The sequence below is a fragment of the Dermacentor variabilis genome, chromosome 3, assembly GCF_050947875.1.
Source record: "Dermacentor variabilis isolate Ectoservices chromosome 3, ASM5094787v1, whole genome shotgun sequence".
Taxonomy (NCBI): domain Eukaryota; kingdom Metazoa; phylum Arthropoda; class Arachnida; order Ixodida; family Ixodidae; genus Dermacentor; species Dermacentor variabilis.
In genome coordinates, this window is record NC_134570.1 from 160277532 (window position 1) to 160298547 (window position 21016).

At 46.1% G+C, this 21016-nt stretch overlaps 1 protein-coding gene across 4 annotated transcripts in view; it reads left to right on the top strand.

Annotated features, from left to right (window-relative positions):
* The window catches only part of LOC142576473 (monocarboxylate transporter 14-like), a 49181-nt gene that overhangs the window by 22602 nt on the left and 5563 nt on the right, over window positions 1-21016 (top strand). For all 4 annotated transcript variants that reach the window (XM_075686620.1, XM_075686617.1, XM_075686618.1 and 1 more), the window contains one exon: window positions 2746-2889. In XM_075686620.1, the coding sequence (XP_075542735.1) occupies window positions 2746-2889 (144 nt within the window). The remainder of the gene's footprint in view (window positions 1-2745; window positions 2890-21016) is intronic.

Genomic DNA, 21016 nt, shown 5'->3' on the forward strand with positions numbered 1-21016 from the left:
AAAACAGACACTAAAATATAGAAATGTTTTAAAGCATTTTCACTGTATTTGTGTCAGTGATAAATACGTTGTACTTTGTGTTGCAATTTGTATATGCCTTTCGATGTGCATCGTATTTCAAGTCTATTCGTGTGATTTATGAACATGCTGCATTATGCATAGTAATCTGCATGTTTTCATTTTTGCCTTTGTCACGGCGTACCTTAGTCTCTCTACCTGTGCACCTTGTATAGCTGCTGCATCGTAACGGTCGCCTGCGCCCCGTCAAGCCGTGTTCACGGCTTTTAGCCCAGCGGACGTTGCAGCGTATTGTCTGGTAAATAAACTTGAATTTGAAGACACACGACAGCTTCGCTGCTCGTCCTCCTTCACAGAGTGGAAGGGCAGATGGATTTTTTTTTATTCACGGCCACATAAAGCCAACTGGTGTTAAGCCAAGGAAGCATAGCGGTATTTCGGTGTGGTGGAAAATGTAATGTAGAAATAATGCGTAAAAGGGAAAACCAAAGTCGACAAAAATATAACTTGTCGCCGGTGTGAGGGAAACCCACAGCATCCGTATTACGCGTGTGTTGTACAACCAATTGCGCTGCGGTGACGGCTATGAATCCGTTCACTATCTTAGGTACTTATGTGTACTAGATCTCACCCTAGGAGGCGTTAGCCAGCGCCACTTAGGGTCATAGCGGATGGGTGTGGAACATCAATTTTATTGGCAGCTGGTATCAGGTGACACGTGAAATTAGATGATCAGCATGTGGATCAGTAACCCTGATTGCCACCTAATGGCATCAAGGCTCCCAGATTCGACACCATTGCTATGAATGAATGAGAAGGGAAAGGGGGTGGATCTATCTTTTTTAATCACGAAAGTATAAAGTCAGCAGGAAATGAAGCCAAGAAAAACATAGAGGCAATTAGCGGTGTTTGAAATTAAAGTGTAGATGATATCAGGAAAATGGAAAATAAAAGTGGACGAACAGATAACTGGTTGCCAATGAAAGACAAATCAACCATCTCCGCATTACGTGTGCGCTGCACTACCAATCAACGCGTCTAATATCTTGGGTATTTATGTATACTAGATATATCCCTGGGAGACACCGCTTCACGACAGCAACCATTCATATAGATTGTAGAATGTGCGTTGGATGTGGACAATGCTTGCCTGATGTTACTTGTGACGCCTAACAGCGGCTCACATCGGTGAAAGTGTCGACCGGTGTCCGGCCGGCAAGTCACTGGTACGTGCGTGGCCTAGCGATGTGTGTTTCACTGCAGGAATCTGGAGAGGATGAGGAAGGCGGGCATGGCGAAGATGAAAATAAAAATAAAAGAAAATTTCGCAGAACCCATATCATCACGGCTGTAGACGGTGATGCGTTCAGCATTGAATCAATGTAGCGACATGGCGTATTGCTAACGTCGAAACGAGCTATGTGTGAGGCGTGTACATCAATGGGACCCCTCTTTGGCGCTTACCGGTTGAACACTGGGTGCCGCCTAGGTGCTTTGCCGGAAAGCCCGCTTGTGCCCTCCGATGGCGCGTCCATGCGTGCGAACGCCGCTAAACAGGTCAAGAGGTAGCCAAGCTCCTCTGTCGCACTTCTTTCTAGACACGCAGCGCCATCTGATGACGCTGCCGAGAAGTTTGCACCAAGTCCGACTAGAAGTGCCTACGCTGAGAATTGCTCCCTCGCTTGTCGAGCACCCTGGGGTGCATACACCGTGATACAAGGCCAATGCTTAAGCGGGCTGCGCCAAGAATGCACTGAGTATGGGCCGCTCTGCAACGAACCGCTGGCGATTTTAGGTCCCTGAGTGCGTTGCCATCGACGGAACCATTTTCGGCGTTCGCAGGCACCGGCGCGCCACGATTTTCATATCGGAAGCCACGCGCGGACATGTCGGCAGCGCCACTGGCGCAGCGTGTCCAGTGAGAAGCGCTAGGGAGGAGCTCGGGTGTCGCGTGAAGCGTTTCTAAGTGTTTCGCACGTACCAGCGCGAGGCTCATTTCAAAGGGTATGCGCAGCCTTCGCGGCGGCGGAGCTCAATCGCGCAAAATGTTCCTAGGGAAGGGCGCAGGAGTTGTCCAGCTGCCGCACACGGCTCACACATCACTCGTTTCGATGGTGGCAACACGTTGTGTCGCTAAGGCATTCAATGCTAACGCATTACCGTAGACCGACCGTCATCGTAAGATGGGTTCCGCCGAATTTTTTTCCTCGTTCATTAGAAAAAAAAAACATTTTTAAGCGGCAAATTCAGTGTGGCCCAAACTTAGCCAAGTTGGCGTCAAAGAGGTTCATTCAAGAGCAGCACAGACCGAGTGGTGGCACATACCCCGTGCTCCAAGTCGGCGTCAAGGAGTTTCATTGAAGAGCTGTACATAACCAGTCCCGCACGTTCTTTTGAAGAGCAGTGCACATATGCAGAGTTCCACATACTCAGTGGCTGGTTGTCTGCTAACCCTGTTCCCTCAGTACAGTAGGTGGATACGCTACCCATTCGACCAAGGACGACACAGTGACCTAAGTAGACGGGAAAACGGTTCGGCAGACACACACAAACACATGCACATACATACATACGTACATACATACGTACATACATACGTACATACATACGTACATACATACGTACATACATACATACACACATACATACATGCATACATACATAGTCGGCGGAAAGTGCGTGAGATACCCTAGCAATGCTACAAATCAATAAGGTCTCTCTTCCTAGGATTGATCGTCTATGCCCTTCAACGACGTATCAAGACATTCTATATCGTGTTGATTAGCACGATTCTCACATCTGTGGCGTTTATCTCGTCCACTTTCGCTCCCAACATCTTCTGGATGACAATAACATTGGGCCTTATCCACGGTAAGGAAGTCTCTTATTTGCCTCACTCAGACGATGCTTTCCGGTTCATACTACTCATTTGCTTCAATGATGTAAATAACTCGTACGACTTATACATGGCTGAAGAAGAACGATAAGTGTTCTGACGAAATTGACAGCTTTTTTTGTTTTAGTTATTGTTGCATGGACAGAATGTATAAGAAAATAACAACTAGCATTTACGTGAATACGAGGCGTCACGCATTTATAATGTTACTTCCTCTACGAGGATGTCGACTTACGTGCTACGACGGGACATCTGGCGGCATTACAGAAGCTTTTTACCCTCACGACCGCTGATCATTACCAAATGGCCAACAACGGTTTTTACCTAGTAGACAAATTGTTAGAGGTTTTTGATTGGGAGAGGGAGGGGGTTAAAAATGAAAAAAAAATATTTTGCAGTGCATAGGAACAATCAAAGGTGGAAGTCCTCGACAGGCGATAACTGGATCTGATAATGTCTTTATGGCCTGGCTACAGCTTCTTGGTCTCCATCTTTCCAGCAGCACGCATTTCCTGGATAACTTTAAACTTTTCGCCTGATCATGGGTGGCGCTCATTGACGTGCAAAAATATTTTTATGAGTGGCTACCCTTGGCGCATTCTGGACGCAATATTGTGCCAGACTGCAGCTATGGGCAGCACTACCGTCTATTGAGAATATAAAGTAACATATGGCATTTAAAATGTAGCATACGAAATGTTATTGACCATTAATAATGTGTGAAAAGGCTTTCAACAACCCACTATATATGTCATGGGTGAGATCGTACATTGTGTTGAAACAGTTTTAAGTGCAGGATCCTCTCTTCCCGCTAGAAAAATCAGTGTTATGGTCGATTCAGTGTCGCTTTTCCCTTGGCTGTAGATAAAAATTATACTTATATGTCGAACCAAGTACATAAAAACAAAGCAAAGGCATGGATCAGTTGAGCTTGAGTGAACGAACGCGACTACGCCTGCAGTCACAGTGACATTTTCAATCTATATTGTCTGAATGTGATTGTTTGAATGTTGCGCTGGTAATTATATGGACACTCAAGGTAAATTTTCGTCATCAGTGTTGTCAACGTGATATTCCGTAAATATATATATATATATATATATATATACATACATATATATATATATATATATATATATATATATATATATATATATATATATATATATATATATATATATATATATATATATATCAATATCATCAGCTAGTTGTATGTCCCTTCCAAGTCGAAGATATCTCCCTGCGATCTCCAATTAGCCCTGTCCTCCGCCAACTGATTTCAACCTTGTGCCTGCAAATTTCCTAATTTCGTCACCTCACCTAGTTTTCTACCGTGCACGACCGCCCTTGCCTTTCTATTGGCACCCATTCTGTAACTCTAATGGTCAATCGATTATCATCCCTGTTCCCATTACAAGGCTGCCCAGCTTCATTTTCCTTCTCCTAATGTCAATTACAATCTTGGCTGTCCCAGTTTGCTCTCTGTTCCACACCGCTCTCCTCCAGTCTCTTAACGTTTCGCCTAATACATTTTGTTTCATCGCCCTTTGCGGCCCTTGTTCTCAATGTACTCTGTCAACCTTCAAGTTTCTGCCCCGCTAGATGGGACCGATAGAATGCAGTGGCTGTACACCTTTTTTTTCGATGATAGTGCTTCCGAGTGAGGATCTGGCAATACCTGCCATATGCACTCCAACCTATTTCTTCTGGCAATTTTCTTCTTATGATCAGGGTTCCCTGTAATTGACCTACATAAATGTACTCCTTCACTGACTCAAGAAGCTGACTAGCGATCGCGAAGTCTTACTTCTTTTCCAGGCTACTGAACATTACCTTGGTCTTCGGCTTATTAATCTTCAACCCCACTCTTACTCTGTTTCTGTTAAGGTCCTCAATAATTTGTTGTAATTCGTCCCCACTGTTGCTGAACAGGACAGTGACATCTGCAAGCCGAATATCTGCCAGCAGAAGGTTGTTGAGATGTTCGCCGTTGATTCTCACTTCTAAGTCTTCCCAGTTTAATAGCTTGAGTACTTCTTCCAAGCATGCAGTGAACAGCATGGCAGAGATTGTGTCTTCTTGCCTGAACCCTTTCTTTACAAGTATCTCTGCTTTCCTTGTGGAGAATCAAGGTGGCTGTGGAACCTTCGTAGGTATTTCCCAAGATATTCGCGTGTGCCTCCTGCACTCCTTAATCCGTAATGTCTCTAATAGTGTTGCTATCTCTACTGAATCAGACGCCCTTTCAAAATCTATGAAAGCCGTATAGAGAGGTTGATTGCACTCAGGAAATTTCTCGATTTCCTGAATGATGCCAGGGATGTGCTCCATTGCAGAATATCCCTTCCTGAAGCCATCCTGTTTCCTTGGTTGGCTGAAGCCAAGTGTTGCTCTTATTCTATTGGAAATTATCTTGGTGAATATTTTATACAATACTAAAAGGAAGCTGCTGGGCGTATAATTTTTCAACTCGTTAACGTCACATTTCTTGAAGATTAGTATAACGTTGACATTTTTCTAGTTACCTGGCACACTTGAAGTCGTGAGGCATTGCATATAAAGGGCCACAAGCTTTCCAAGCATGATATCTAGTACATTTTTGATTGAATCGGCTGTTATTCCATCTTCTGCAGCCGCTTTTCCACGGGTCATGTCTTGCAAGGCCTTTCTAAGTCATTGCTAGTTATAAAAAATTGGCTGAAGGCTTCACTTGGTTAAGCCTGGAAGATTGCGAAAGCAATACCCTTGGCTGCGCCTTGGTTCGGCTGATGGTGTGCACATGGTTGCCCTTTGTTAAACTTATGGCTATACATCATCCGACATAGCGAAAGGCAGCGCGCCGACCACTGCGAGGAGCCGAGCTATAGCCCCATTTATCCTCCTAGCGTGACGTCACACCAGCGAGCGCCCTCTCTCGGTAGCGCCGCAGCAGCGGCGCACAAGGCTTCGCCTCCACCATCGATGCCGCGAGCTGGGGCCCCGTCTCTCGGTCTGGCGTGACGTCACACGGTCACGTGACGCGCAGCTGTGTAAGGAGGCGCCACGACCACCGATGGGCCGAAAGTGCGAGCAGTATTGCTTTCGCAATAAAAGGAGCCTCTGTGTCCTGTTCATTACTGCTTCAAATAAAAGTAGCGTGGCTGCTTTGGGTACTGAACAGGTCAATATAGAATCCTTCCACTGATCTTACTATATCTTCAATATTGCTGAAGATATTACCCTGCTCATCTTTCAGTAGATACATCTTGGCTCGTCCTATGCCAAGTTTTTGCTCGGGGATTTGATGCTGCGTCCATTTTTTTACTGCTTCCTCAGTCTTTCTCAGGCTGCAATTTCGAATAAGCCTTACTTTCTCCTTGTTGATCAATTTTGACAGTTCCGCGAATTCTATCTGATCTCTTGAGTTAGACGCTTTCACGCTTTGTCGTTCCTGTATCAGGTCTTTGGTTGCTAGGGAGAGCTTACCGGGTGGATGCCTTGGTGCCTTACCTCCCACTTCAATTGCTGCTTCTGAGACCAGCATTGTTTTGGTTTCAATAATTACCTCTATGTAATCTTCGACTCTCGGTTCTAAAACTGCATATTTGTTTCCCAGCACCAGCTTTAATTGGTCTGATTTTGCCCTTGCTGGTGTCTATGTTGGCCTGTTTCTTCTTGACTAATTTTACTCTTTATCTCTTCATACTGAGGGAAAGCCTAGACCTCACTAATTTATGATCACTGCACTTTACCCTGCCTAAAACTTCTACATCCTGTGCTAAGGTGGGATGGGCAGAGAGTATGAAATCAATTTCATATCTTTTTTCTCCATTAGGACTTTTTCAGGTCCACTCCCTTTTTCTACGCTTTCTAAAGAAGGGACTCATTATACGAACGTTACTGCTTTCCGCAAACTATACCAATATTTCTCCTCTGCTGTTCCTAGAATCGATGCCTTATTGCCAGTTGTTTGTTCACCAGCCTGCTTTTACCCCACTTTTGCATTAAAATCGCCCGTGACTACAGTATACTGACTTTTGATTTTTACCATTGCTAATTCGACATCTTCAGAAGCATGTTCTATTGCTGTATCGTCGTGACTGCAGGTTGGAGCGTAGGCTTGTACTACTTTAATTTTATACCTCCTAGTGACCTTTATTACTGCTACTGCTACCCTCTCAGTATTGCTATATAGTTTATGACTGCTCCCCGCTGTGTCGCAATGGATCAGGGGTCCCATCCCGTATTGCCTCTTCTCTTGAGGTCCTCTGTAGCAGGGGACGTGGGCGTTAGTCACCACTGTATAATCCTTACCAGTTCTTTCAGCTTCACTGAAGCCAATAATATTTTACGCGTTGCCTGTTGATTTCCCAGAGTTCTGAAAACTAGCTTCACTCAAAAGGGTTTATGTGTCGAGTGTTTCCTGGTTCAGCTCCCTTTGGCGGCCTGTCCAAATTCAGAAATTCTTAGCACCTTCTGCAGCCTCGTAGGTGTGAACGCCGTCTTATTCAGGTGCTCCGCAGCCGCTGAGGACTGTAGGCCATGGTTTGACTGTACGCATCATGAGGGAGATACGATCAAGCAGGGAGATACAATCTCTCCAGTGCTATTCCCAGCGTGTTTACTGGAGGTATTCAGAGACCTGGATTGGGAAGAATTGGGGATAGGAGTTAATGGAGAATACCTTAATAACTTGCGATTCACTGACGATATTGCCTTGCTTAGTAACTCAGGGCACCAATTACAATGCATGCTCACTGACCTGGAGGGGCAAAGCAGAAGGGTGGGTCTAAAAATTAATCTGCAGAAAACTATTGTCTCACAGTCTCGGACGAGAATAGCAGTTTACGATAGGTAACGAGGCACTGAAAGTGGTAAGGGAATACATCTACTTATGGCAGGTAGTGACCGCGGATCCGGAACATGGGCTGGGGTGCGTTTGGCAGGCATTCTCAGATCATGAACAGCAGGTTGTCATTATCCCTCAAGAGAAAGGGGTATAACAGCTGTGTCTTACCAGTACCCACGTATAGGGCAGAGACCTGCAGGCTTACGAAAAGCATTCTACTTAAATTGAGGATGACGCATGGAGCTGTGGACAGAATTATGAGTGTAACGTTAAGGGATAAGTAAAGAGCAGATTGGGTGAGGGAACACACGCGAGTTATTGACATCTTAGCTGAAATCAAGAAAAAGAAATGGGCATGGGCAGGACATGTAATGAGGAGGGAAGATAACCGATGGTCATTAAGGGTTACGGACTGGATTCCAAGGGAAGGGGAGCGCAGCAGGGGGCGGCAGAAAGTTAGGTGGGCGGATGAGATTAAGAAGTTTGCAGGAACAACAGGGTACCACAATTAGTACATGACCGGGGTAGTTGAAGAAGTAATGGAGAGGTCTTTGCCCTGCAGTGGGCGTAACCAGGCTGCTGCTGATGATGATCATGAGGGAGGCAGTGTCTCAGTACTGCACCAACCAGGCGAATTCCTGTTATTGTGAGAGAGTCACTTATTTTTACTGTTTGTGTGCCTTCCTAATTTGGTTGCACGTGGACTAGTAAATGCCACTGGCTCTCGGCACTTTTTGATTGTCAGGTGCCACTCTCAGCCTGAAGGTGTAGTATACTAGAGCAGGATTCGAGCTTACGGCCTTCAGATTAGAGGCCGGATGTTTTACCGCTACTCCTCAGTCACATAGCTAGAAATGGAGCACTTCCAATTATGGGCGGAGAGTTTTCATTCATAAGGGGGTGGGGCGGGCTGTGGTCCGACCAGCTTTCCAAACCTTATATTATATATAACAGGGACAAGAAGTGTTCAAGCTATTAAACTGGCAAGGCTTAGGTGTAAAGGTCGAAGGCGAATATTTCAGCAAACTTTGGTTTGCCGATGACATTGTTCTATTCAGCAACAGTGCAGACGAGTTACAACAAATGATAGAGGACCTTAACAGAGAGAGTGTAAGAGTGGGGTCGAAGATTAATATACAGAAGACAAAGATAATGATAAATATCCGGGCAAAGGAACAAGTGTTCAGGATCTCCAGTTGGCCTCTAGAGTCTGTGAAGGAGTAGGTTTACCTAGGTCAATTATTCAGAGGGAACCCTGATCACGACAAGGAAATTCACAGAAGAATAAAAATGGGTTGGATAGCATACGGTAGACATTGCCAGCTCCTGGCTGAAAGCTTACCATTATCATTGAAAAGGAAGGAGTCAATCAGTGCATTTTACCAGTGCCGAAACATGGGGCAGAGACTTCGAGACTGACAAGGAAACTTGAGAACAAGCTGAGGGCAGCGCAAAAAGCGATGGAACGAACATTGCTAGGCATAACGTCAAGAGACAGAAAGAGAGCGGTTTGGATCAGGGAGCAAACGGTTATAGACGATATTTTAATTGACATCAAGAGGAAAAATTGGAGCTGGGCAGGTCATGTAATGCGCCGGTTAGGTAACCGTTGGACCATTAGGGTTACAGAATGGGTACCAAGAAAAGAAAAACGCAATCGAGGACGATAAAAGACTAGGTGGAGCCATAAAATTAGGAAATTCGTGGGCGCTAGTTGGAATCAGTTGGCGCAGGACAGGGGTAACTGGAGATAGCAGGGAGAGGCCATCGTCCTGCAGTGGACATAGAAGAAGCTGATTTTATATATATATATATATATATATATATATATATATATATATATATATATATATATATATATATATATATATATATATATATTGCACTTGCAGACACTTTGTGTGACTTCGAAGTAGTGCGCGCTGAAGTCAGGGCGTTATATGAGTTTATGCAAGACATCATAGTAGGAGACAGTTCGATTTCCCAGCCTGAGTCCTCTCGGTGGTGTAAGCTCCCTTCGCGTAATTGCCGCATACTTCGCTATCACTAATACTGCTTCGCCTTTCCGGCGAAACTACAGCCTCTCTCTCTTTCTTTTGCAGTGAGTCCAAGTATCAGCCCTGCTGCGCATGACTGGTGATGATTCTGGTTTCGAGTCAACCCGGCTTGCGTCCATTTCGGTTACTAAGTGAATTATACATCATCATCATCATCAGCCTGGTTACGCCAACTGCAGGGCAAAGCCCTCTCCCATACTTCTTCAACTGTCCCGGTGATGTACTAATTATGGCCGTGCTGTCCGTGAAAACTTCTTAATCTCATCCGCCCGCCTAACCTCCTGCCGCCCTCTGCTACGCTTCCCTTCCTTTGGAATCCAGTCCGTAACTCTTAATGTCCATCGGTTATCTTCGCTCCTCATTACATGTCCTGCCCATGCCCATTTCTTTTTCTTGATTCCAACTAAGATATCATTAACTCACCTTTGTTCCCTCACCCAATCTGCTGTTTTCTTATCCCTTAACATTACACCCATCATTCTTCTTTCCATAGCTCGTTGCGTCGTTCTCAATTTCAGTAGAACCCTTTTCGTAAGCCTCCAGGTTTCTGCCGCGTACGTGAGTAGTGGCAAGACACAGCTGTTATATAGTTTTCTCTTGAAGGATAATGGCGAACTGCTGTTCATGATCTGAGAATGCCTGCCAAACGCACCCCAGCCCATTCTTATTCTTCTGATTATTTCATTCTCATGATCTGGATCCGCAGTCACTACCTGTCCAAAGTAGATGTATTCCTTTACCACTTCCAGTGCCTCGCTACCTATCGTAAGCTGCTGTTCTCTTCCGAGACTGTTAAAGATTACTTTAGTTTTCTGCAGATAGATTTTTAGACCCACCCTTCGGCTTTGCCTCTCACACAAGGCAATATCATCAGCGAATCTCAAGTTACTAAGGTATTCTCTATTAACTCTTATCCCCAATTCTTCTCAATCCAGGTCTCTGAATACCTCCTGTAAACGCGCTGTGAATAGCGTTGGAGAGATCGTATCTCCCTGCCTGACGCCTTTGTTGAATTATAGTCTTCCCGAAATATCATGCACCGAGACTTTAAAAAAGAGCAGTTGCGTTACTGGTAGAAAACCAAGTGGATATTGTTTCCAGTACAACGGAGTAAGCGCCAGTACTTCTTTCGTTACTGAGATTTAATTCGGTAATTGCAGTTAATTATCTGACTCGAGAAGTGCTGCCCTAATTTTCAGTGTCAATGAGGCATTTGTAGGCACCTTAAAATGAGATCTAACTGTGGTGTTTTCAGCGACGCACTAATTGGATAGAAATTTTCCGAGTAGCAAAGGAAGCTCACGAAATATGAAAAATACCACTTGAGGGGGGCCGGGCGGCGATCCCACTGGCATCACAAAGCAACGCCCCCAATTAGGCTGATTGAAAGCAACTGCATTTTTTGTCGCAAACACAAAGAGACAGCGCATCACCTTTATAATGGTGCGGAAGGGGCACCAACAGCAGGTTACGCAGCTTTGCAGCCATTTCTTCCTCTCTACATCACACTTATTATCCATTTCTCAAGGCTGACAGATCATATTGAAAACAAAAGCCCCTTGATAACGCGGCCGAAGCGCCGCTCTGACCACGCACGAAATGCGAAAAGCAATGTACTAGGCAAAGAACGTTTCAAAATCCCGGCTTTGCGCGCACCGCATCGAAAGAGTGCGCGCGAAGCTATATTTTGCTCCAGAAACTTGCTAAATTAAAGTTAGCGTTTGAGTTTTTATGAAAGTGTTTACGGTCTGCAAAGAGAAGCTCGTGTCAAAAAAAAAAAAAAACCGCGAAGCGACCAACCTGTACAGAAAAGGCAAAATCAATGCGTTCAAGAAAGTAAATGTACCACTTCTAAATGAGCTGAACTTGGCAATCAGGCTGTCCGCACGAAAAGAAAGGAAGAAAGAAAAATGGAAAAAAAGAACATCAGATTTTAGTGTGACCTTATTATTTATCAATTCGTAAGCTCCGTTGAGCAGCACCCTAGAGGACGTGTTCGAATAGGTCTCTTTTTGCAGCTATGCCTTACTGTGTACGCTCTATCACACCTTCAGTGACTTTCTTGATGACCGACAACAGAATTCCACGGCAGACATCCGTTATACTTGCCTTGAACTAATCTGACGTCCGTCTCGATCATGTAAGCATGATTTTTCACATTACCCCAAATAAATAAATCGAATGAGAGAGGTCAGGTAACCTAGCCGGCCAATTTACAGGCCCGTGCCTTCCAATATATCGCGCATGAAAAGTCGCATCCAGCCAGTTTCCTGCTCGGCTGCTGCTGTTTGCTGGTGCCACATCTTGCTGATAGTACAGAAGTGGAAGACGTGACAGCGGGACTTCGCTGAGAAACTCATCCACTACACCTTCAAGAATTTCATTCACGTAGCGTTGTCCAGTCAGTGTGTGATCGAAGAAGATGCAGGTGGGCTGATTATAACACCGGCCTAAATTCCGAACCAGGCAATAAGCGACCACTGGTACTGGTGCCGATTGTGCTTTACACAGGGTAGATTGGAGTTCCCCCAATAGTGTGCATTAGGCAAATTTACCTTGGCGTTTCTGCACAAACTGCGTTTCTGATGCTTTTGTTCTGCGTTTCTGAACGCTGTTTGTGCACATCACAAACTGCGTTTGTGATGTGCACAAACAGCGTTTCTGCACATCTGTTCACATGATGTTGCTCAAGAAGTCCGGTGACACATGGGCTTTTGTGAGGATCCAATTGCGGAAATCTAGACAATTCTGCAGGTCCTTATGTTTGAATCATTGGTGCTGGTTAAGGTGGTACGGGTGAAAGGATGTCATTTAGAATCCTCCAAACTCGTGCCTTAGAAATTGGTACCTGGAAGGCCATGTCCCGCACGATAGCATGAAGGTTTGAGGCCATAAATGCTGGAACATCCGTGTCTAGGCTAGGACTCAGAGATGGAGTCCTCTGCCGCTGTTTCTGGAAGCTGCCGGTTTGACTCAGGTTTTCATAATTTTGGATGACAGGCGCTGCGTTTGGCCTACAGCCACAATTCCATGACTGATATATATATTTGTGGCCTTTCTCTTGTCATTTCCAGATCCTAATGCAAGGATCATGTTTACCTACTGCGCATTAGAGAAAGACATGACGACTGGCACGAAAGGAAACGCACGTTTAAACCTTTGCAGTCACGTTGTCAACTAGCTTTTGTGGTGACAGATATTGTGGCAAAAAACATCCTTGCACTTTATCTGCGTTAAGACAACCAGCAGTTATCACAGCTTGTTTCCAATTAACACGAAACGCGACGTGTTGCTTCGGCCGGCGCGCGGCAGTTCAGGCACTAGCTGGATCCCGATGTTTTTCTTTATATTCTTTATTTCGTTCTGGCTAACTCATAGGGAGCCTATTCGAGGGCGCTGCTTTATGATTCGGGTGGGAGCGCAGTCACATGGTATTCTCAATATTTCGCGGGGTTTATTTTTTTGCCGGAAAAGAAAATTGTACGCAATTAGTACGTCGCTCAAAATACCGCAATTAGTTGTCCATTGGCTGTGCCTTCAAATGCCTCATTGACACTTTGATAATTAGGATAGTAGGTCTCGAGTTAGATAATTAATTACAATTAGTATTCAATTACCTACAATTAATTAGAGTTAGATAACTAAATGCAACTACCAACCTATGTCTCAGTAACGAGAAAATTACTGCCAGCTACTCCACTGTACTGTTAACAATACTCACTAGGTTTTCCTCTTGTAACACACTGGTCTCCTTTTAATTATCTTGGCGCATGACAGTTACTTGGGAGACCCTGTAATTATTTATGGCCTTTGCATGCAACTAACAATGCTTCCATCACTAATGAAGGTTGTAAATTATTGGAAATATTCTTTTTCATGAGTCGTTAGCATTGCTTACTGGAAAAAGAAGAAATGCTAAGATACACAACATTCACGTGCATTTCACACGCCATTGATAAAAGGCTGCCGAAGGAGTCACTGAAGTCTATAGATTTTTGTCATGGTCAGAAAAGCACGCGAAGCAATTTGAAGCATGGTGAACACACAGAAACATATTCATTCTGTAGGCATAGCCTATCCATACTTTGAGAAATAATCTTTAATTGGCTACCTCCATCTCTTTCAAAAATATAATAATATTTTTCCTGTGTGTATAGGTGTACATATTATATATGTGCATGGTGTTTAAAATGAAAAATTCAAGCAATGTTGAAGTGACAAAATACGGATGAGGCAGCCGCCGATAGTACTTCTAATGCGTGTGTCCTCCTATTGTCAGGATCTGCAGAAATACAGCGAATGTATGAACTAAAAGCCGTGCAAGTCCGCGCCAACAATGATGCAGCAAGCCAACAGCCCCAGCAAAATTTCAAGTGAAATGGTCGAGGAAAGTCAAAAGAAACATCAAATAGTGTAGGTGACAAAGCTCTGGCAATGGCACTTTAGGGGTGTGTGGGGGGGTAGGGGGGAGGTGTCTTCGGCATCGCGGGGTGGGGCTTAGCCCCGTCAGAAAACTCCGGAGAGGGCTCAGGCCCCGGAGCCTCCCGCTGTCGGCGGCTATGCTTCCAATGGTATATTAAAACATGCGGCTGGTGATAATGGCGTTCCAACCCCACCAGCCCGAATTACGACGAGCCGCCTAATGACAAAAAAGAATTAAGGATTCAAACTTCTGACTATAGCGACCGAGCATCAGAGATAGCTGTCAGAAAATTATGTACGGAGTGAGGCCAGCTTAACGCGCAGAAGACAAGCCCAGAGGATCCTACATGCATAAATACTCACTCGAATTATCCCCCATATAGGGTTTGTGTGACATTCTGTTAGCTATCGGGATAGGTAGCACTATGCTAGCCGCTAGTCACGTACGCATGGAGACGAGTCTAGCTGCTTACTGGCCAACTAGCTGCCACATGCATAAAAAAAAGCCTTTATCAGACCCGGTCGCTAACAGATCAGGAATGCTATGCCACCTATTAACTACAGCATACGCCTCTGTGAAATAGAGGTCGTGCGATCAGTTAGACATGGTTTGCACACTTCGCGCAGCGGAACAACCATGTAAGAAATATGATTACCAGAACAAGTCATGCGCCACATTCGAGGACCTAGCCACTGGGCATGACCCAGGTGAACTGGAAGGACAAAGCAGTAAATAATTTATTCTAGAAACCAGTGAAAAGCTAACGAAGCGCCACTTAATGCACTGCGTTAATTATTCGCTCCAGGCTCGGCCTGCCCGTCCCAGCGTGGGAGCGGCCCGCTGCGAGATGATAGCGTATCTCAGGACTCACAATAAAGTTTTCCAGCCATCCATCCATTCCGCTGTTTCTGGCCGCGTCGAGAGGCTACAGAGAAAGAAAAAATAGAAAAGAATGACAAAAAGCGAGAAAAAAAGGGGAGAAAATGTTTACAAATGGTTGTAACATCGTGGTTCTGAACCGCAAGTAAGCAGGCGACCGTGAAACGGCTAGGTGCGCTAGACATATTCGACTAGCTTTACGTCCACGAAACGGGAAGGAAAATGTAGCGGAATGGGTCTCCGCGCTCACCCGAAAGCAACGGGCCACCTATGCACGGCGACGCATCCAGCTGAGGTGCCACAGGCACCGAAGAAGCATCATTTAAACAAATATACGTAAGTAATATTGTTGGTAAGCCGGTTTCGAACAAAGGTCATTTAGCAGAGTAGCCCGATACCTCAACCATAAAGTTACGGACGCTTGCCTCAGTAGGTATGATAGGATACTCTCAAAAGTTGCCTGCGTGCAAAATAGGTTTCGTAAGTGGCCAGGGCACTCTTCTTCCACCAAAAAAGTAGCCATTCGTACTCCGTCATGCCGATATCTCGTGCCAAAGCACTAATTGGAAAAAATAATCAATAATTATTGCTAATTAAATATTATTATACGGCTTAAAAATGTACATACACTTGAGAGGAAAGGGAAAGCGATGAGTAGGCTGGCAATTGACACCGGAAGGGGCGCCAGGCCTTCCTACATTTGAGAAAGTAGGCAACAGAAACGCATTCATACTCAATTACTCATTCTTTGGAAGCTCGCAACTAAGGGAAAAGGCACAAATTTAAGAGGGCATTTGGCTTGACTCCAGCAGCAATTCCTGGACAGCACCTCAAGCATTCCCGTGTCTGAATCGCAGTGTAGAGGTCCCAAACGAAAGAGTAATAGTAAACCGTGTTGTTGCTGTCACTGCTTGGAAAAAGAGACGCTGTTTTGATGCCCTGTTAAATAATAATCGTGGACATCTAACGCATCCGGGCTGCGTTCCATATAGTCAAACAATAAGAACGCACAACGTATTTTCTTGATATCGATATAATCAAACAGTCAATGTCTTCCCAAAGTTTTGGCAATACTATTTGTCTGAGTATTTACCATAATGGTTTTCTCAGCTAGCTTAACAAAATCGTTTATAACATCAACAGAATCATGCTTAGCTCTGAACATGCTTTTTGAAGGCAGTATCAAATGTTCTTTTATATTTTTAAATTATTTATTCATACGCGTGCGCATCTTAAGCTAGGTTAGTTCAATTTTTTTGGATTGTAAAACTTTATTTGTCCAACAGGTGTAGGGAAGGCTTTAAGTCTTCCCACCTAGACGACGGCCAGGAGTCCTTGGACCCTAGCGGCGATTTCGGCCAGTTGGACGGTCTTCAGTTGAATCTCCGGATCGGAGCTGAGTAATAAGGTCTCCCATTGTTCTAAAGACTTTATTCTTCCCTCAGAGGGAGCCTGTGGGCATTCCCACAGAATGTGATTAAGATTAGCCCTGGCTTTACATAGCTTACACTGGCTGTAGTACTGACCCGGGTAGTAGAGGCTGCACGACACCGGGCTTGGAAACGAGTTGGTTTGCAGGCGACGCCAAGTGGAGGCCTGGCTCTTGTTTAAGGATTCATCAGCCGGAGGATATTTAACCCGCCCTAGTCTGTAGTGTTGTGTGATTTCTCTGTAGCACACTAAGCGGTCTCGCCCCGTGAAGCCTTCGGCTAGCCCACCAGCTCGGAATGTAAGTCCTCGAGCTAATTCGTGGGCCGCCTCGTTCCCAGCGAGGGAGGCGTGCGCAGGTGCCCAGATTATTTCAATTTTCCTGCTATCTCTGCAGGTCTGCAGGATTCTGTTCGCCTCGGGAGAAATTCTGCCTCTGGCAAAGTTCATCACCGCAACCTTAGAGTCGCTTACTATAATTTTGGCTGAAGTACTTGCAATTGCAAGTGCTATAGCAGATTCTTCTCCAATCTGAGAGCAATCCGTTGGAACTGTGCCACTGGCTATCAGTCTAGTTTCAGCGCTCGCTACAGCTAGGGCCATGCGGCCGTTGCCATAGTCTGCAGCATCAACGTAGAGCACGTCCTTCGAGTTTTTGAAACGCTTCTCAAGAGCCTCAGCCCGTTTCTCTCTGCGTTCCTTGTGATGGATTGGGTGCATGTTTTGAGGTAGTGGTGGGATTATTAGTCGGTTCCGCACGCTTCGCGGCAGGTCGACTTTGATGCCTTCCTGCCCCTCATAGTTTATGCCTAGCCTAGCTAGGATTTTCCTGCCCGTAGGGCTTCCCGCAAGTCTCTCATACTGCGAGATCCTCACTGCTTCAATAATCTCCTCAAGAGTGTTGTGGAGCCCTAGAGCTAAAAGCTTTTCATTTGCAGTGCGGATGGGAAGCCCCAGCGCCTGTTTGATACTTTTACGTATGATGCCCTCAATCTTCTTCTTCTCGAATGACCTAAAATTGAGGAAAGGAGCAACATAAGCTATTCCACCTATCACAAAGGCCTGGACTAGCCTAACTAGATTCGCTTCTCTCATCCCGGACCGCCTGTTGGCGATCCTGCGGATCAGCCTCATGGTCTGCAGTGCGCAGCCGTCTAGTTTCCTTATTGTTTCACCATTAAAGCTGTTGGCCTGAATCAAAAGTCCCAGAACTCTGATTTTGTCCACTTTTGGAATGGGGATCCCCCCAGCTGTGAGAGAGATTTGCGGTTCCTCCTTACTGGCCCTGCCTTTCGGCTGGTATAGAAGCAGTTCCGATTTTTGCGGTGAACATTTAAGTCCCCTAGGTCGGACGTAACCTTCAACTGCCTGGATAGCCCTTTGGAGGGTCTCCTCTATTTGGGCATCGCTGCCCCTAGCTATCCACAACGTAATGTCATCAGCGTATATGCTGTGATTTAGTCCTTCAATAGCCTCCAGTCTTTCAGGGAGTTTGATCATGGCCACATTGAAAAGAAAGGGCGAGAGCACAGAGCCCTGTGGGGTCCCTTTGCTGCCTAATTTAATGTTATCCGATTGGCATTCTCCAATCTGGATTTTTGCTTCTCGGTCTGACAAGAAGTCCCTAATGTAATTGTAGGTTCGTACGCCTTCTCCCAAGTCCTGAAGGTTCTCAGAATGGCTTTATGTGTGACGTTATCAAAAGCCTTCGCTAGGTCAAGCCCTAGGATGGCCTTTGCGTCCCCCGTTTCCGCATCGATGATTTGGTGTTTTAGTTGCAGCATCACGTCCTGGGTGGAGAGCCTGGGCCTAAAGCCCACCATCGAATGCGGATAGAGGTCATTATCCTCCATGTAGTTATTGAGCCGCGTTTGAATAACGTGCTCCAAAAGCTTGCCTGCACAAGAGGTTAGGGAGATAGGTCTTAAGTTCTCTATCTGGAGTTTCTTGCCTGGTTTTGGGATCATCACCACCTTAGCGGTTTTCCACTGATTTGGTAGTTTACCCTCTTCCCAGCACTTCTGCATAAAGTTAGTTAATGCAGTTATAGAGTTATCGTCTAGATTGCGTAGCATTTTATTGCTAACGCCATCCGGGCCTGAAGCTGATTTGGTTTTGAGCTTGGCAATCTCCGCCCGGACCTCCGCCTCGCTGATGGGTTCGTCTAGGCTGGAGTTGCCTACGCCTTCATAGTTAGGTAGGGGTTCCTTGCTAGTGTCGCCTATGTATCTCTCCTGTATGTCCTTCATTAGATCTACCTCTGTACCTTCGTACAAGTGAAGAATTTTTTGAAGGTTCTGTCGCTGCGCTGTTTTGCAGCCCTGTGGATCCAGCAGGTAGCGGAGTAGATTCCATGTCCTAGCTAGGCCTATATTTCCGTCCATCCTATCGCAGGTGGACTCCCAGTTCTGCCTGGTTAGTTTGAGCGCGTAATCTTCTATATCTTTATTGAGCCTAGCGATCCGTCTCCTGAGATTGCGGTTCCACCTTTGCCTCCTGAGCCGTTTTTCCATGCTGAGCTTAGCCTCCCACATATGGAGGAGGTGGCTGTCCGCTATCTCCAGTGCAGAGTCCTCCGTTATCTCCTTGGTTGCGTTTTTAACGTCCTGGCCCAGTTTCTTAGCCCATTCCTCAATATCCCTTATCTCACTCACTGCCGTCTCGCTTCTTATTTCGCGAAAGGCATTCCATTCAACAATTAGCTGGTTTCTGCCTTTTCTCCTGGCAGGGCCTGCGCTTACCACTGTTTCGAGAATAAAGTGATCGCTGCCTAGGTTTTCCTGGGTATTAACCCAGGTTGCATCTCCCACGTTTTTGACGAATGTGAGGTCGGGTGAGGTGTCTATGCTGACACTATTCCCCGTTCTAGTGGGGGTTTGGGGGTCGGTCATTAAGGTGAGCCCCTCTTGCTGTGCATGCAGCCAGAGTTCCCTTCCCTTAACTCCTTCTTTTCTGTACCCCCAGGCAGCGTGTTGGGCGTTAAAGTCTCCCACCACTACCAAAGCTTGCCTGTTGGCAATACGCAGAGTTTTTTGGAGAAGAGGTCCAAATCGGGCCTTCCTTTGTTTCGGGCTGCTATAGATATTGAGAACAAAGAGGCTGCCTTCTTTCTTTTTTGCTGGAATGAGTTCAACAAGGACGTGGTCTACGTTGATAACCTCCGTGTCGTGCTTAACGACTGCCAAGTTTCTCCTGACCAAGGTGGTTACCCCGGATCTTCCATCATCTGTACTAAATGATATGTAGCCCGATAATTTTGCCATCCCCGCAGTTTCTTGTAAAGCGATTACGTCCGGATTGTCTTTGCCAAGAAGGAGCTGCTGTAGGACCGCTCTTTTGCGACGGTACCCGCGGCAATTCCACTGCCAAATCGTGTGTTTATTGTGACTGGCCATGATTGAATTGTGGATTATCACCCAGTGGTATTAAGGTCGCAGCCGTGTGAGAACCACCATGTACCTTCTGCTCTGTTTCCCTCTGCCAGTTATTAATGCTCACCAACGCGGCCCTGTGTTTCTGGCTTTCTTCCGATAGCGCCTGGATGGCTTGGATGACTGATGCGAACTTTGCCTCCCAGCTCGCCTGGAAGTCGTCCATTTTCTTGCACAGACCTGCCATTGTGGGTTTTTGCGGCGCATTCGCGCCTGGTTTCCTTTTCAGAGGTGGGGAGCGGGTGTCATCTACCTGCATCGCCACAGTGCTTTCAACGGTTGGGTGGGTCCCAATCGTGTTAGCTGTTTTGACTGCGTTAGCTACTTTCTTCTCCCTTTTTAGCATAGCGTTTTCCTTTTCGAGGTCATCTACTCTTTTAATGAGTTTCTCTACCGTGATTCTCATCTTGGCGAGTTCCTCGGACTCCGTATTTTTTTGGGAGACCTTATCTACCCAGCTCACCTCCCTTTGCTTGTTGGCTTCATTCCTCGGCCTTGACGACGATCTTGCCCTGGAGCCGGAGTGGACCCCGGAGCCGGAACGATCCCTGGAGCTGGAGCAGCCCCTGGAGCTGGAACGGCCCGGGTGATCGAGGCGAGGGAAGGAGCCGGAGCGGCTCCGGAAGCCCTCCCGGCTTCTTGATCGGCTTTTTCGCCCAGACGGGGGTGTTTTCTTCGCCTCCTCTTCTTGGAGCTTCCGCTCCCACCGGCGTTTCCTGACGATGTACGGAGTTCGGTAGATCTCGCGACACTTCTTGTTGCCCAGTTCATGTCCCTTTCCACAAAGAGCACATTTGGGATCGCACACGTGTCCATCCGGTGGCTTCACGGTACCGCAGCCGCGGCACTTGACGTCGTCCGGGTCCGGACACACGTCAGAGCGGTGCCCAAGATGTCCGCATGCGTTGCACACCTCAAACTTCTTTTTGTAGAGGAAGCACTTGAGGAGCCCGCCTCCATAATAAATCCAAAACGGCACATTATCGTTTACGAAGAGTATTAGAACTGAGGTCGATGTCTTCCCCATTCTTCTGACCCCTCTGATTTTGGGGT